The sequence below is a fragment of the Sipha flava genome, unplaced genomic scaffold (genome assembly GCF_003268045.1).
Source record: "Sipha flava isolate LNK unplaced genomic scaffold, YSA_version1 35_pilon_pilon, whole genome shotgun sequence".
NCBI lineage: Eukaryota > Metazoa > Arthropoda > Insecta > Hemiptera > Aphididae > Sipha > Sipha flava.
Genome location: NW_020273057.1, coordinates 100,589 through 114,617, shown reverse-complemented (window position 1 = coordinate 114,617; position 14,029 = coordinate 100,589). Strand labels below are relative to the sequence as shown.

The 14,029-nt window shown below is 28.4% G+C and overlaps 3 protein-coding genes across 4 annotated transcripts in view; 1 reads left to right on the top strand and 2 right to left on the bottom strand.

Annotated features, from left to right (window-relative positions):
* Positions 1–29: 29 nt before the first annotated feature.
* LOC112687550 (hsp90 co-chaperone Cdc37) lies at positions 30–3,398 on the bottom strand. The gene is made up of 8 exons (XM_025560291.1): positions 3,288–3,398; positions 3,071–3,222; positions 2,860–2,993; positions 2,651–2,804; positions 2,296–2,574; positions 1,206–1,321; positions 353–542; positions 30–286 (listed from the first exon to the last, which is right to left on the bottom strand). Exons 2-8 carry the CDS (start codon positions 3,101–3,103, stop codon positions 77–79), a joined length of 1,116 nt encoding a protein of 371 aa, XP_025416076.1. The 5' UTR covers positions 3,104–3,222; positions 3,288–3,398; the 3' UTR covers positions 30–76.
* A 2,533-nt stretch (positions 3,399–5,931) lies between these two features.
* Positions 5,932–9,200, top strand: LOC112687551 (glucoside xylosyltransferase 1). Its single transcript, XM_025560292.1, has 7 exons — positions 5,932–7,313; positions 7,393–7,549; positions 7,615–7,746; positions 7,828–8,020; positions 8,081–8,230; positions 8,290–8,462; positions 8,519–9,200. Exons 1-7 carry the CDS (start codon positions 7,141–7,143, stop codon positions 8,654–8,656), a joined length of 1,116 nt encoding a protein of 371 aa, XP_025416077.1. The 5' UTR covers positions 5,932–7,140; the 3' UTR covers positions 8,657–9,200.
* A 3,449-nt stretch (positions 9,201–12,649) lies between these two features.
* The window catches only part of LOC112687556 (sialin-like), a 28,883-nt gene continuing 27,503 nt past the window's right edge, over positions 12,650–14,029 (bottom strand). For both annotated transcript variants that reach the window (XM_025560300.1, XM_025560299.1), the window contains exons 8-9: positions 13,059–13,144; positions 12,650–12,935 (exon numbers count right to left, since the gene is read on the bottom strand). In XM_025560300.1, coding sequence (XP_025416085.1) covers positions 12,762–12,935; positions 13,059–13,144 — 260 coding nt within the window. In that variant the 3' untranslated portion in view covers positions 12,650–12,761. The remainder of the gene's footprint in view (positions 12,936–13,058; positions 13,145–14,029) is intronic.

Below are 14,029 nucleotides of genomic sequence, written 5' to 3'. Positions count from 1 at the left end.
TAGAATTTGAAAAAAATTGTATTATCATATTTAATAATTATAAATTAATTAATGAATAAGATTATATAAGAGCTATTTATGAATTATTTATTTCTGAATAAACGTTTTCTTCTTGTGTCTTATCATAATCACCAGCACTGTTCTTGTCCACAGCACTGGCATCTGGAACCCACAATCCAGAATCTACACAACGTTTCATATAATAAGTTGCATCTTCTTGGTTCATGTTTTTAATTGTATCTTGTAGTAATTGAATATCTTGTGATTCAAAACATTTTTTCAATTCCTAAAATAAACATCATTAACCAATTAAATATCCACCAAATAAAAAAACTGTCACAAATTGACTTACATCAGGAAGACTCTCAAAAACTTCAACTGGATCAAGACCACCCGGTCCTAACCTTGCCTGCCTTTCTTCTTCTTCTATTTCAGCTTGAGCGATGCGTATTTTTTCATCCGCTCTCTTTCTAATACGTTCTTTAAACATCATAAGTTCTTCATTAAATGAATCTTTGTACTGTTTTTCAGCCAATTGAATTCTTAACAAATACAACAAAATCATGTATTAATATTTTATTTTGTAACATATTACATTCTTTTGTATGTGATACTGAAGTTCTTAGGTATAAGGCAGTAAAATCAATGACACTATTCACAGTGGTCCATCCAAATCACACACTTTATAAAATTAATTTATTAATTAATTTTATAAATCAGTGCTATCGAATTGTAATGAAAAAAATTATTATACAATGATCAATTGATAAATAATGTTAAATATTGTTAATTACTTTTAGTTCAATTAATTTTCCAACAAATAATGAATTATGAACATTATCAATATACCACCATTGATTAGAAATACTAATACATCACATTCAATACAATTGCTTAGCATTTTTATAAACATTAATCGATAATTATTATGTAATTAAATTGTATCATAAAAGTAAATAAAATAATATAAAGTTAACTTAATAAATAAATTACTAATAAAATTATACAAGTTTCCACAAAAGAAAGGTCTCGTTTCACGCAATCCTCTTAACATAACCTCAATATTAATCAATGGTTCATGTCAGCAACTCAACCAATATGGCTTTTTACAAAAATGTGATGGGACCTGCGCAACGACAACCAGTTTTGGTTGGTGGCAGTTACCTTTTTATTATTGAAACAAATATATAAAATGTATCACACACCTTGAAAAGAAAGAAGGTACACAAGCTCTTGGGTCGATATTTAGTTGCCGAGATAGTTCCAAAATATATTGCATACAAATTGTTTGATGTGCAACATGTTCCATAAGATCTGATTTCTGTAAATAAATATAAATTTATAAGTAAAAAATAATAATAATAATAAAATTGAAAAAATAGTACTTAACGAGAAAATATATTTAAATTAAAAGATGTATTTATTCATGATTGCATCAATACTATTACTGATTATTGCATGATTACAGAATCAGTTAAAAAAGTTATTTACACAGGCGATTAAATACATTTAATATTGATATATTTTCAAACTATTTTAAATATTTCAAAATATAAAAAAAAAAAATGAAAATATTATTCAACCAAAATAATATAGTATTAATTTAATGTTAGAAGTATTACATAAAATATATATTGAAGACATAAAATCAAAATTAAATGAAATAGTATCATTAATTTAAAAAGAAATTTAATTTTTTTTAATTATTAATAGTATTAATCTCTTTAAATATTTTTTTGGATAATATTAAATAACCAAGAAATTACTAATAACACTTTAATTTCTATGTCAAATTATTTTTTTTTTTTTTAATAATTTCTCTAATTAGAATAAATTTCTCCATGTAAAAATGTAAACAAGCATTATGTTTTCTTTTTACATCAGTGCTTTGATAAATACCTGAAGATTTTTTAAATCAAAACTGATTATCAATATTTGCATACATTATAAATTATACTTCAGGTAAGTTAGAACTTTTATTTTATTTTTTTATTTCAATTGATTTAAAAATTTGTAATAAATTAAAATGTATTTCATACATATTCATTTATAAGAATGTATTTACATTGTTATTTTTTAAGTATATAAATCATAGAACCATTTTATTTATATTTTACATAGTAGGTACAGTAATAAATATTTATTTAAATTTGGCCAACATTTTTAAACTAAATATTTTTAGTGAAAAAACTATTATTAAAATATTCATACTTTCATTTATGATTTTATGACAGCAGCAATTTGTCTTTCCAGTATAAATTATTTTTAGTAATACTAATATTAAACATAACTTACACCTTCCATTTGTAAATCAATACACCATATAACTAAATAATTTGCAGTATCTTCACATACAAGTTGAGGATTCTTTTGTAAATATTCTTGACTGTCTTTATATTTTTGAAACATACCAAATGTTTTTAATTTGTTCTTATTTTCACTAATAAACACTTCTAATCGTTTAGCTTTTTCTTCTTCAGTCAAATTTTCTTCACTTGGTACTGGCTTAGGCGTGTTTACAATAGTCTTTGTAAAACCCGGTTTACTTATTGTATCAACATTCCAAGGCATAACCTGATAAAAAATGTTCATTAATTTTAAAACTTTAAGAAATATAATAAAAAATATGTTTTAAATCAGATTTTGAAACCTTTTCCTTGGTTTTAAACTCTTCTTCTCGTTTTTTTAATTCTTGTTCTTCGACACTTAAAGCGCTTAGAGCATCTTCAAGTTCTTTTTTATTTTTTCCTTCTTCCTCAGCAGCCAAAAGCTTACTTTTAGTTTCTTCATATTTCTCTTTGAAACTATAACATTATTAATTAAAACTTATAACTCGGGTTAGAAGGATTAATATTTTACGTTTTTTTCTTGATTTCCAATTCTTCTTGTTCACGTTTTATATCTTCCATACGCTCAATACGAGCTTGATGTCGCCAACGAAACAAGGATGGTGTATCAATATTAGGATGGGTTTCATCTTCATCATCGGAAACCTAAACAAAAAAATATTTGAAGCACGAAAACACTACCAGACTGACATTACAGTGGCAGAATGACTCTTTTTGCATACTTCGATACTCTTCCACTTGCTATAGTCGACCATTGTAAAATAATTTTAGGTTTTAAATAGCAAAGATTCGGACACTTGAACAGTTCACTCAAAATTTTATCTTATAATGCACAATCACACGATGATATTCCAAATTCTTGACGCTCGAATAGCTGCAAATATATTAAGATTATTTGATTAACTTACGGCAATATTTAATGTAATGCGAGTATCATACCACTATGATTCAACTCAATGTTTGTTGTTTTGCTTTTATTTACGGACTGCACCAAAATAATAATGAATGAATATTATTTTTCTTCAGGTTCTGGAACATTCGTGAATTCGTTATCTATGTTATATATCATGGAAGAAAAAATCCAAAGAACGTGGTAAACAATATTTTGATACAATATCAGAACAATAGAAAAATTATAATCAAGGTGTATTGATACAAGGTACATGATTATAAAAAAAAAAACAACACCTACTCCTACGGATGACGTCACCGGTTTCCGTCACTTCTATCGTTTAATAATTTCTGTATAAGTTTTAGTTAAGGACGTGGTATCGAAAGAAAAGATCCCTAGGGCCCCCCTGCGAATCCTCTACTACGTGTGTAAACCATTTTACTAGAAAAGAATTATTTTATAATACCATTCGACCACTTTTGATTTTTGAACCAATATGACGGTTAGTAAATGATTCGATACTATTCATTCAACACCAGTATTTTTTTTTATTGATACGAGTAAAATATCTAAGCTATGGTATCAATACAAAAAGTACTTGTATCGAAAGAAAAGTATAGATACTTTATTGATATCGGTGGTATCGCAACGTCCTTAATCACGTGGTGCGTTCCGTAAATTGTTGTCTTTTCGTGGACTTTGACAGTATGATTATGTTGCTGTGATTTTTCAAACACCTTTTTGAATTGTTTCCTCGTCAACCAATCTTGTTGTCCAAAAATGTTTCATAGCAGCCCTTCCATCGATCAATGACTAAGTGTACCTTTTGGCCAGTAGAAGAGGACAAGGCCGAAACGTCACACATGGTATGGCAGAACTTGTGTCCTATTCCCTCTACACCAGATTTTGAAAGTTACCCTTGTATTTTATTTGAATTTTCACCAAACACGGACTAAGACATTTTGGGGACTGGGAGTCAATGTATTAAACGAGGTCCCTGAACGAAAAAAAAGTATTAGGTATATACTTATTATATTATTATTTATTTATATAATATATAGGTTTATCGCAATAAATATTGAATCACTTTATTTATGAATGACTAAGTTGGAAAAATACATTTTTAAAAAATGGACAAAAAAAAATTAATATATAAACACTGAAAAATGTAATGTTTGGAAGTTAATGTAGTAAGTTAATAACAATTCTCAAAACAAATATATAATTTAAAAATATGTGTTTAAGCTAAACATTTATTTTTATTGTGACTTGAAACGAATGAAATTGTTATTTTCGTAATATTATTGTATTCTTGTATAATGTGATTTAATTATTTCAATTACAGATGATTTATACAATGTTATATTCTAAAATGAAAAAAGTAATTGAAAAATCTGAGGCCCCAAAATAAATTTCAAATATCGAGGCCCAGGGTTATATAGCTCTCTCTGGGCCCCCTGCTCCGCTTAATCCAGGCGTGTTTTTCACTTAATATGGACTCGAAAAAAGCCCAATTCAATATTCACAGCCACGCGTAATTTGATTTCGTTATAAAATGATCCACATTAAAAAAAATTTGAATTGTGTATCTCACATATAAATATTTAGGCGTGCTAAGCCTCCCCCTAGTTGCAAATATGAAAATACGTAGTTAAGACTGTCACCTAATTAATAGAAATTGTAATAAGACTGAAACCGTTGCATATTAGTTCTGTGTTATATAACAATTGATCCGTTATTCATTATTACATATATAGTGTTAAATAAATTATTATTATTATTGTGATTAATTTATTTTTATTTTTGTTATAGTAATCAACACCAAACAGAAATTGACTTATTCTTTATCATTCTTTCTCACCGTCCGAGCAAGTGTTAGGTATTACCGTTTAAATAATATACAGTGCACAGACCAACAACAGAAATCATAATAAATGAAAAAAACAATAAAATAATAAAAAAATCCCAGTTCTGAAAAGAAACATGAAAATAATTGAATTATTATTATTTGAATATTAAACGAGAGTAATTATATAAAGATTTATTATTTATTTCAAAATTTTAAACTTGATTTATAAATAATTAGACATAAAGCTTTAATTTATACATTTTATTTGATCTTTACAATGCTTTAAGTAAGTAACAAAATTATCATATTCATACCAATAAAAATGAAAAGAGGATTCCCGGCTCCCGAGGGAATCTTGATTTTGATAGATGAAAAAAAAAATCCCAGTCTGAAAAGAAACATAAAAAAAATTGAATTATAATATTATTATTTGATTATTAAATGAAAGTAATTATACAAAATTGATTTAATTTATTTAAAATTTACAACATACAAGTGTGCACTACGGTTTTAACGTGTGTGCACTACAGTTTAAAAAACAAAAAATAATATGCCAATTACTAGGAAATTTGAGTATTTTTGAATTTTTTAAAATTTAATGCATATATATATATATATATAATGTATGTAATATATTCCTTTTCTAAGACAGTAGTGAGACTAAATTTTCATTTAAAGCAGTAAAATCAAGGGTGCAGTCCGAAATTGTACAAATAATAGCCTGTCGATATAATTTATTTGAAATTTTTAAATTATTTTAAGTAAGTTACAAAATCATCATATTTATACCAACGTATATTTTCATATATTATAAAATTATTGTACATTATTTTGAGAATTTGAACACTTAATATTATTTTTAAAAATTAAAATGTCGTTTATTTAATTTTAGACAGTTTCTAATGCAAACGCATTAGAAAATGCGTCTATGTCTGACAACAAAATGAGCCTAAACCGATAAACCTAAAAAAAAAACACTTCCCAACGATTAAAAATGACCTAATTCAAACAAGCGGGCCACCGGGAAACTTCTGGTATCCCGCCTGCCCAGTCCGGCCCTGCGTAATACCCCTAAGGGCAACGTCGGGTACCACTCACTCTTTGATCATCACTACATCTCAAAACCATATGAACTTGACATTTTACACAGTGCTTTCTCCAATATGAAGTGATTTTGAAAAATATTAGAACCGGCAAAAACGGTAATTCAGCGTACAACCAAAATCAACGTACCGATCCATTTGAACTTTCGTTTTATTTGTTTTATAACCACCAACAGTTACACCAAACTTGGCTTTTAAATAGTGTAATAATCCATTAAAACCTATGTCTTGGCCAAGAATGTACCGTACGAAGCCGGACAATTGGGGTAGCTTAAAATAAAATTAACAACAGAGAAACACTTCTTATTCGACTAATGCCAGAAACCGCAATGTTAATAACATGTCTACAATACACCGTGGTCCCACAGATTTATTTTTTATAATATAAATTCAATCCTATGTGGTGGTCCCGACTAATAAAGCTTAAAAATGTCTCGACCACAGCGCGGCTTGTCAATTCGTTTCGTTTGACTTATCGAGTAACTTGTGGTAGGTGTCTGTAAAAAAAAAAAAAAAAGAATGTACAGTGCGTTGAATTCACGCGGTCAGTGTACTGCGGTTAATTTTTAACGGTTTATCATATCCTATCAGCGTTTATTGAACGTTATCAATACAACTCTTTATGCGTTACCGTTTACAGTGTGGCGTAAGTGTGTTCTGACCGATACGTTCGGCATCGTTTTGTATATTTTATTTCGAACTGCGGAAGTAGAAATCGTCTGGTGAGTTATAATAATAACGCTATTGTGTCGTCCGCGATAGAATGTCAAAATGTGATAACGTTTTAAAACGGTTTTTGCTAATTTGTACACGGACAATTGAAGAACCGTGTTCGTCGAAGTCTATCGGATATTTCCATGTCAGTTTTCGTAGCGGGCTTTTGTAGCAGTGTTGAAATCCGTGCGCAAACTCGTCGCATTCTTGTACAGTATATGTAGTTTTAATGCGATGGTTCGACTGAGACCGTCATGTCTCTTTCCGTTTGTTGTTGGATTCTCGATCATCACTCTGCTGTGTATATACCTGCCTAACAAATCAATTCCTCTGAACGTCGGTAACATGTCCGCATTCAGAACGAGTATATTAGTGAGCACACGCTCCGTGCAACTGTTTCAAACAAAGTAAGATATTTTGGAATGTTTGTTCCTAATCGTATATGTAATGTGTTATTTTAAATGTAATTTTTATTGAATATTGTAGGAAAAACGAAGAAGTAGTCATAGCTGTGGTTGTTTGTAAAAATCGTACTTCGGAAGCATTAGTCATGATTAAGTCAGCCATAGTTTTCCGAGGTAGTTCAGATCTAAGAATAGTTGTAGTTGCTGAAAAAAATATCCAACAAGAATTTGATGAAACTGTAAGCATTGTTAAGGCTGTGTAATTTCACAAATAATTCCTTGTATTTCCTTACTTGTTATTTAGTTACGAGATTGGAAGCTATTGACAAATGATTCATTTTCCTATGAAATCCATAGTATTATCTTTCCCAAAGAACACTATGATGAATGGGAAAAATTATTTCAACCTTGTGCATCAGAACGTCTTTTTTTGCCAGTAAATATATAATTTAATGAAAACTTTTTTTTTCAATTATTTAAATATTAAAGTCACTTATCATACATATTTAAATTTTAGTCAGTATTAAATCATTTGGACTCAATTCTCTATGTGGACACTGATACTTTGTTCTTGAGCAATGTAGATGATGTATGGAAACATTTTTCTTTGATGAATTCTTCTCAACTAGCTGCAATGGTACCTGAACATGAAGACATGAATGTTGGATGGTACAACCGATTTGCTAAACATCCCTACTATGGTAAATTAGGTACGTATCTCTGTGCTTAATAATTAGAAACAGTTAATATAAATACTTGTAAATGTTTAGGACTAAATTCTGGTGTTATGTTAATGAATCTCACTAGAATGAGAGAATTTGATTGGATTAGTCAACTAGCACCTGTTTTAGAAAAATATCGTCTTGACCTTACATGGGGAGATCAAGATATTATTAATGTTATTTTCCACTACCATCCAGGTAAATTTATTGTTAGATTATTTGATATATGGAAATATAACTTATATAACTTATTTTAGATAAGGTTTATGTATACCCTTGTCGATATAACTATCGATCTGATCATTGTATGTATATGAGCAATTGTAAGTCAGCTGAAGAATATGGAGTAGCTGTTCTTCACGGATCTCGTTCTACGTTTCGGACCAAAAAACAGCCTGCATTTAGAGCTCTATTTAATGCCATGTCTCAAGTAAGATTACATATTAGTTATAAAATTATTTAATGTAATAAGTCTATTTTTTACAGTATCAACTTGGAAGTGATCCAGTTAAATATCTCTTAGAAACAGCTGCTAGTTTACTTAACAAAACTACAGATACAAACTGTGGACGTCTTGCTCCGATATTTACACATAATATGAGACTTATGTTCAAAACTGTATAACAAAACAATACATTATTTGGAATCAATAATTTAATAGTAAATATCAGTCACATAGGGATTGCAAATACAAAATTATAGACTTCATATCAATATTCTCAATTTTCTTCTGATACTTATTTTTAATTCAACCAATCATGTATATCTGTCTTCTGTCTCAATATTAAAATATATATTAACACTTATGGCTAATTCATTAACAAATCTTCTCACTTGGCTTGCTGACCAAGGTACAAAGATTATAACTATTATATACTAACTTCTGATTATACTACTTCATCTATGGCTTCTTAAAATTAATTTAATAAGGAAAAACATTTTTTAATTCACTCACCTCTAATTTAGTCATACTAAACATTCTTAAAGTTTATTTTAGTTCATTCAATGATTCTCTCCTCTGAACCTTTAATAATTATTGACTATTTATTATATTTTTCACATCTACTTTGATTGTCTTTCCTTTTATTTCAGAAAACAGCATATATGATTTACTTTTGCACTTAATTTGATATTTATATTGATTTCAAATTTATTTTATATTCGTACTACTAAATGCTTTTAAACCATACTGATTTTAACTTTCAAGTTTTAATTATTATTATAATTTATTTATTTTTCGTCAGAATTTATATTTTTAGCTTATTAACATAAATATCAAGACTAATTATATTAACTCAATTTAAAAAGAATTTAAGTAGTAAATAGTATAAAGAATAAATACTGATAGTTGATTCGGTTGTTTAATTGATAAATAGATCATAATTTTAGTTTTCGAATAACTTTTTATAAATTCATATTAATTTAATTTTTAAAATTATAATTTATGAGGTATTTTTCTTTATTTTTTTTTTTTAATTTTTTATTTGACTATCTTTTTAGACTAAAAAAATATTCAATTAAAAAATCAAAAAAAAAAAATAATACTATTTATCTACTATTAAATTATAACACTTTTTTAATTTTTTTTATCCTTATTATCAACATTACAATTAACCATTATTATCATATTATACATTAGACTAAATTAGAAAGTCGGCACAGATAATAAATTTAATTAAAGTATTAATGATAATGGGTGTACGGGAATTAAGGAAGATATGAATTATAACAATTATAATTAGTTTTAATTGATTCTGTAAAACAGCGTAAAGTAAGATCTCAAATAAATTTAAGTACTTTTTCTAGTGATAAAACTTGATATGTCATTATTTAGTTATAATTTTATTTGAATATATTTTATATTGATTAATATCATATATATTTCTATTGTTTTGTTAAATTAAATTTTTTGTTAGAAATATACATTAATTTGTGATCCTTCATAAATGACGTGTGTTAACTTAAATTTCTGGTTGAAATATTTTGTGTCCATTTAATTCTGAAAACTATACTATTATAATCAAGTTTAAAATTTAAGGTGACATTTATTTTCATATATTATATTATTTTATTATTTTATAGATAAACTTGCATATGCCGATAATGTTCAAGTAATTTTAATATTTTATAAATTATATTTACTTGACCAATTAGTATTAACACGTCTATGATTATACCATGAAAAGTAAAACTAGCTCTAAATAATATATATATATATTGTTTATGTAAATCCACAGTATTATATATTTACATATTTTTATTGTGAAATTATACATATTTCTATTTTTATTATTTTATTATTATATTGATGTTGTTTATTTCAGAAATATTAATATTTGTCAATTTTAATGATCAAAAAGTATATGTTAAAGATTTTTGAAATATTTATTGTATTTAGTTCATAACTGTATGTATACTTAATTATCTTATTCTGTGATAACTATATTTTTTAATTAAAAATAGTATTTTGAACATTACACATCTTATTTAATTTATTTTGAATCATTTTAATAATTTTAAATCATCTTAACCCGTCATCGGTATCGGTGTTAGCGTTTAGCACATCGTCTGGAGGCACGTTTTCAGCACTGTCATCGGCCCGTTTTGCGGTGTTGGTCCCATAGCCATTCGGCTGGCGCGAATGTGTGCCGCAGAGTGGTCGCTGTAAACATGGATCCCGCGAAAATATGGTTGGCTCATCGGAAGGCCGCGTAGCTCTTCGAGTTATCACGTCTCCGCCGTGGGACAGGAATCGGCGGTTCAGCGCCGACGACGTGTTCAGCCGCCATAGGAATGGATTGACCGGTGTGTTCGAAATGGCGGGTCAGATTGCACCCCGAGTCGTGCTCCACTTGTCCAAGACCATTGATGTGTCACAAAGTGTGGAAGAGTCAAGAGGCGAGGGTTTAGGGGCGTGTGGTCGAAGACATCGCAATCGACGGGTAAAAGGACTCTGCGAACGCTGTACTGTACCCGCAGAAATCTAGGGACAGTGACGGACCAGTCGGCGGCCCGGTAATCTTGGAAGTGAAATTAGACCAGAAATCTATTACACCACCGAGACTATACGCTTAGTTGCATATTTCCATTAACGGGATCTGGTCAAGTAGATCCAATAAACGGCAGCAGCATTTTGCTAGATCGAAGACGTTTGGGTCATATACATTTTTTTTTTTTTTATTCAAAACAATAATTTTCGTTTAAATAAATAATTTTTTTCTTTTGCAGAGATTTAGCCGTATTGTTTTTCCTTCTCGTATACAATTTTTTTTATACCTTTTATGTTTGGTAATACTTTTTTCAACTATCTAGTTTAATTTATCAATTTTATGATTTTTTCCCCCTTCACAGTGTTTTTTCCTCTAAATCTCTAAACCTTTAATTTTAAGATGCTACTTTTTTTCTACAATTTTATATATCGTATTACAATATTACAGTATTACCGAGTTTTTACCTTTTTTTATATTAAATTAACAATTTTCACCTTTTTTTAGATGTGGAGTTTTTTTTAATATACTGCCCTAGTTTTTTCTATAATGATTGTTAACGATAATTTTTTTGTTTTATTAAAACAATAAAACTACTGTTATATTAATAATTGAGTATAATTGTTATTTTGTTCCGATCGACTCGTGTTGTCTCTTGGGTTAATTTATTTTTTCAGTTTTATTCATGTAAAGCTTTTTATTGTATGCCAATCTACCTGAAGTTGTGACCCCCTGATTATGTCCAATCGAATCCGGACCTATCACCAAATTTACTAACCTTTTGATAACTATTTGTAACCAACATCCAACAATTTGTAATAAAACAATTTCCGAGAATACTACATTTTCGTTTCGGAGGGCTAACTTCACGCAGCCCTCTGACTTTGTTTTATCAAATCCATAATTCTATTTGAGTGTTTATAATTCTTATGTGAATTGGAAACTGCATATCATCTGATACTTTAAATTAATTATTTTTGCAAAATATTTGTTGTTATGAGGAATTTTAAGAAAATGCATTATATTTTACATCTAATATGCTATATCAAAGTCCTAAATAGTTGTTTAAACTAGTTTTGATTGTTTGGTAAGTATAAAAATGTTGGATTTTTAAATCAAAAATTTGATTTGTTAAGCTATTATCATTAACTAACAACACCTTTTAGAATATGTTTTCAAGTATGAAGAAAAATATTGTTGATAGATATTTTCAAACTGAAAAGTATAGTTTTACTCAGATGTTTAACAATGCAAAATGTATGCCCATTACACAAAATACAATCTGTATTATTTTTTTCATTTTATTGTTAATACATTAATTTAAATATATTTATAAAATATACCAAAAATTAAAGTAACTGGTATTAAAATATATTATACAATGTGTAATTATATGTTGTAATTAATCTTAATACATCGATTAATGTTCATGCACCATGATCATAGTTTTCATAAAATACTTTGGTTATGCAATCTTTTTGATTTCAAGTTTAAATCCAAAATTGTACATTTGATTTAGTGCTTGTTACAACTTACTTCTAGTAAAAGTAAATATGCTTATTATTATAGTTAAGATTATATTATTATTACAGAATATTTCAAATCAAATTGATTAAAATGTACAAACAACTCTCATATGAATGTGTGTTTATAATATTGGTCAATATAAAATAGAAAAATAATAGATAAAAATACACAATTGATCGTTTTTGTTCGATTGTCTAGCTTGCGCATGAAAAAAATCATTTTTTTTCTGTCGTGTTACCATTGGTGACGGTCAGCTCTTGGTCGTTGACTGCTGCAGGACTGTTCCATGACTGTAATTCGCTGGATCCGATGAAATTGTACATTAGTCCGGGAATGGCTATGACTACGCCGCTCAAGGCGAAAAAATGTTGCCACGCTTCGATCGTGTTCTACACGAAAGATAAGAAATAAAAAAAATTAAACAAAAAATATCTTTAATATAGTAACCGACAATGATAAGTTCAACTCTTCTGGGGCAGAAAACAACACCGAGCGGACACGGATATACTCACGTTTTCGTTCGTAAAGTAAGACAGTACAAATGGCGATATCATTCCCGGGATGACGCCGGTGATGCCACTGAATCCTTGCAACACGCCTATAAAACGTATTTGTAAGTACGCGTACATGTGTTATGCCTAAAAGTGGCTTAGGAAGAAATTTACAGGTTTAAAGGTTACAATCAATGCCGTTGATTGCTTTTGTGTAGTACTAGACAAAAACAGTACTACTTCCTTACACCTAAATACTCTTATATCTAACTGTTCTAACTTGTGGGCCCCGACTTTATTTTATGTGCAAAGCCCTGGGCAATCGACTAAGTTGTCTGACCGCTAACGAACGGCGTTGGTTATAATAATAAGTTAATGTTTTGTTCACTGTTATTTCATTAGTTACGTTACGAGTTAGGACAAAAATAATTAAATTATCCATACAAATATAATTTGATTTTATCATTTAAATTCATGTTTATTTAAGCTACGATTTAATCATGTGCATGTATAGTGATTAAACGTATTCATTCAAAACTCGAGAATTAATAATAAACAAATAATACCTAGTTATTTTTTCTATTTTCATATTGACCCATTGGTATTTATTGTTAGGTTATGGCCATCGGACTTGAATGGACTAAATCCTCCCCCTTTCAATATGTTATTTGGTTTTTGTTTGATTAAACACACATACTTGTGTTGTACTATTTATTGTTTTATATATTTACCGTACAGTAGGTACAGCAATGTATGCAATACTGTAATAACTGTAGATTTAATTTTTTAAATTAATTTTATTGTACTAATCAATTTTTTTGGAGTTTCAGCTCGCCAATCGGGTCCGTGTGTTTAATATGCGCAATACAACCGTTAAGTTTTAACGCAACACTAAATGAAGGGAGTTATACATACAAGGGGGCTTACAGATAAAAATTCAGGGGGGGCAGCATTAATTTTTATTAATAATCAAACACTTTTATTCACTAATT

Coding starts and splice junctions, on each gene's coding strand:
- LOC112687550 (XM_025560291.1), bottom strand. CDS start 3,103: ATGGTCGACTATAGCAAGTGGAAGAGTATCGAA. Junction 2,994..3,070: donor GCAAGTGGAAGAGTATCGAA/GTATGCAAAAAG, acceptor TTTTTTGTTTAG/GTTTCCGATGATGAAGATGA. Junction 2,575..2,650: donor AGTTTAAAACCAAGGAAAAG/GTTTCAAAATCT, acceptor ATTTTTTATCAG/GTTATGCCTTGGAATGTTGA.
- LOC112687551 (XM_025560292.1), top strand. CDS start 7,141: ATGGTTCGACTGAGACCGTCATGTCTCTTTCCGTTTGTTGTTGGATTC. Junction 7,314..7,392: donor GTGCAACTGTTTCAAACAAA/GTAAGATATTTT, acceptor TGAATATTGTAG/GAAAAACGAAGAAGTAGTCA. Junction 7,550..7,614: donor AACAAGAATTTGATGAAACT/GTAAGCATTGTT, acceptor CTTGTTATTTAG/TTACGAGATTGGAAGCTATT.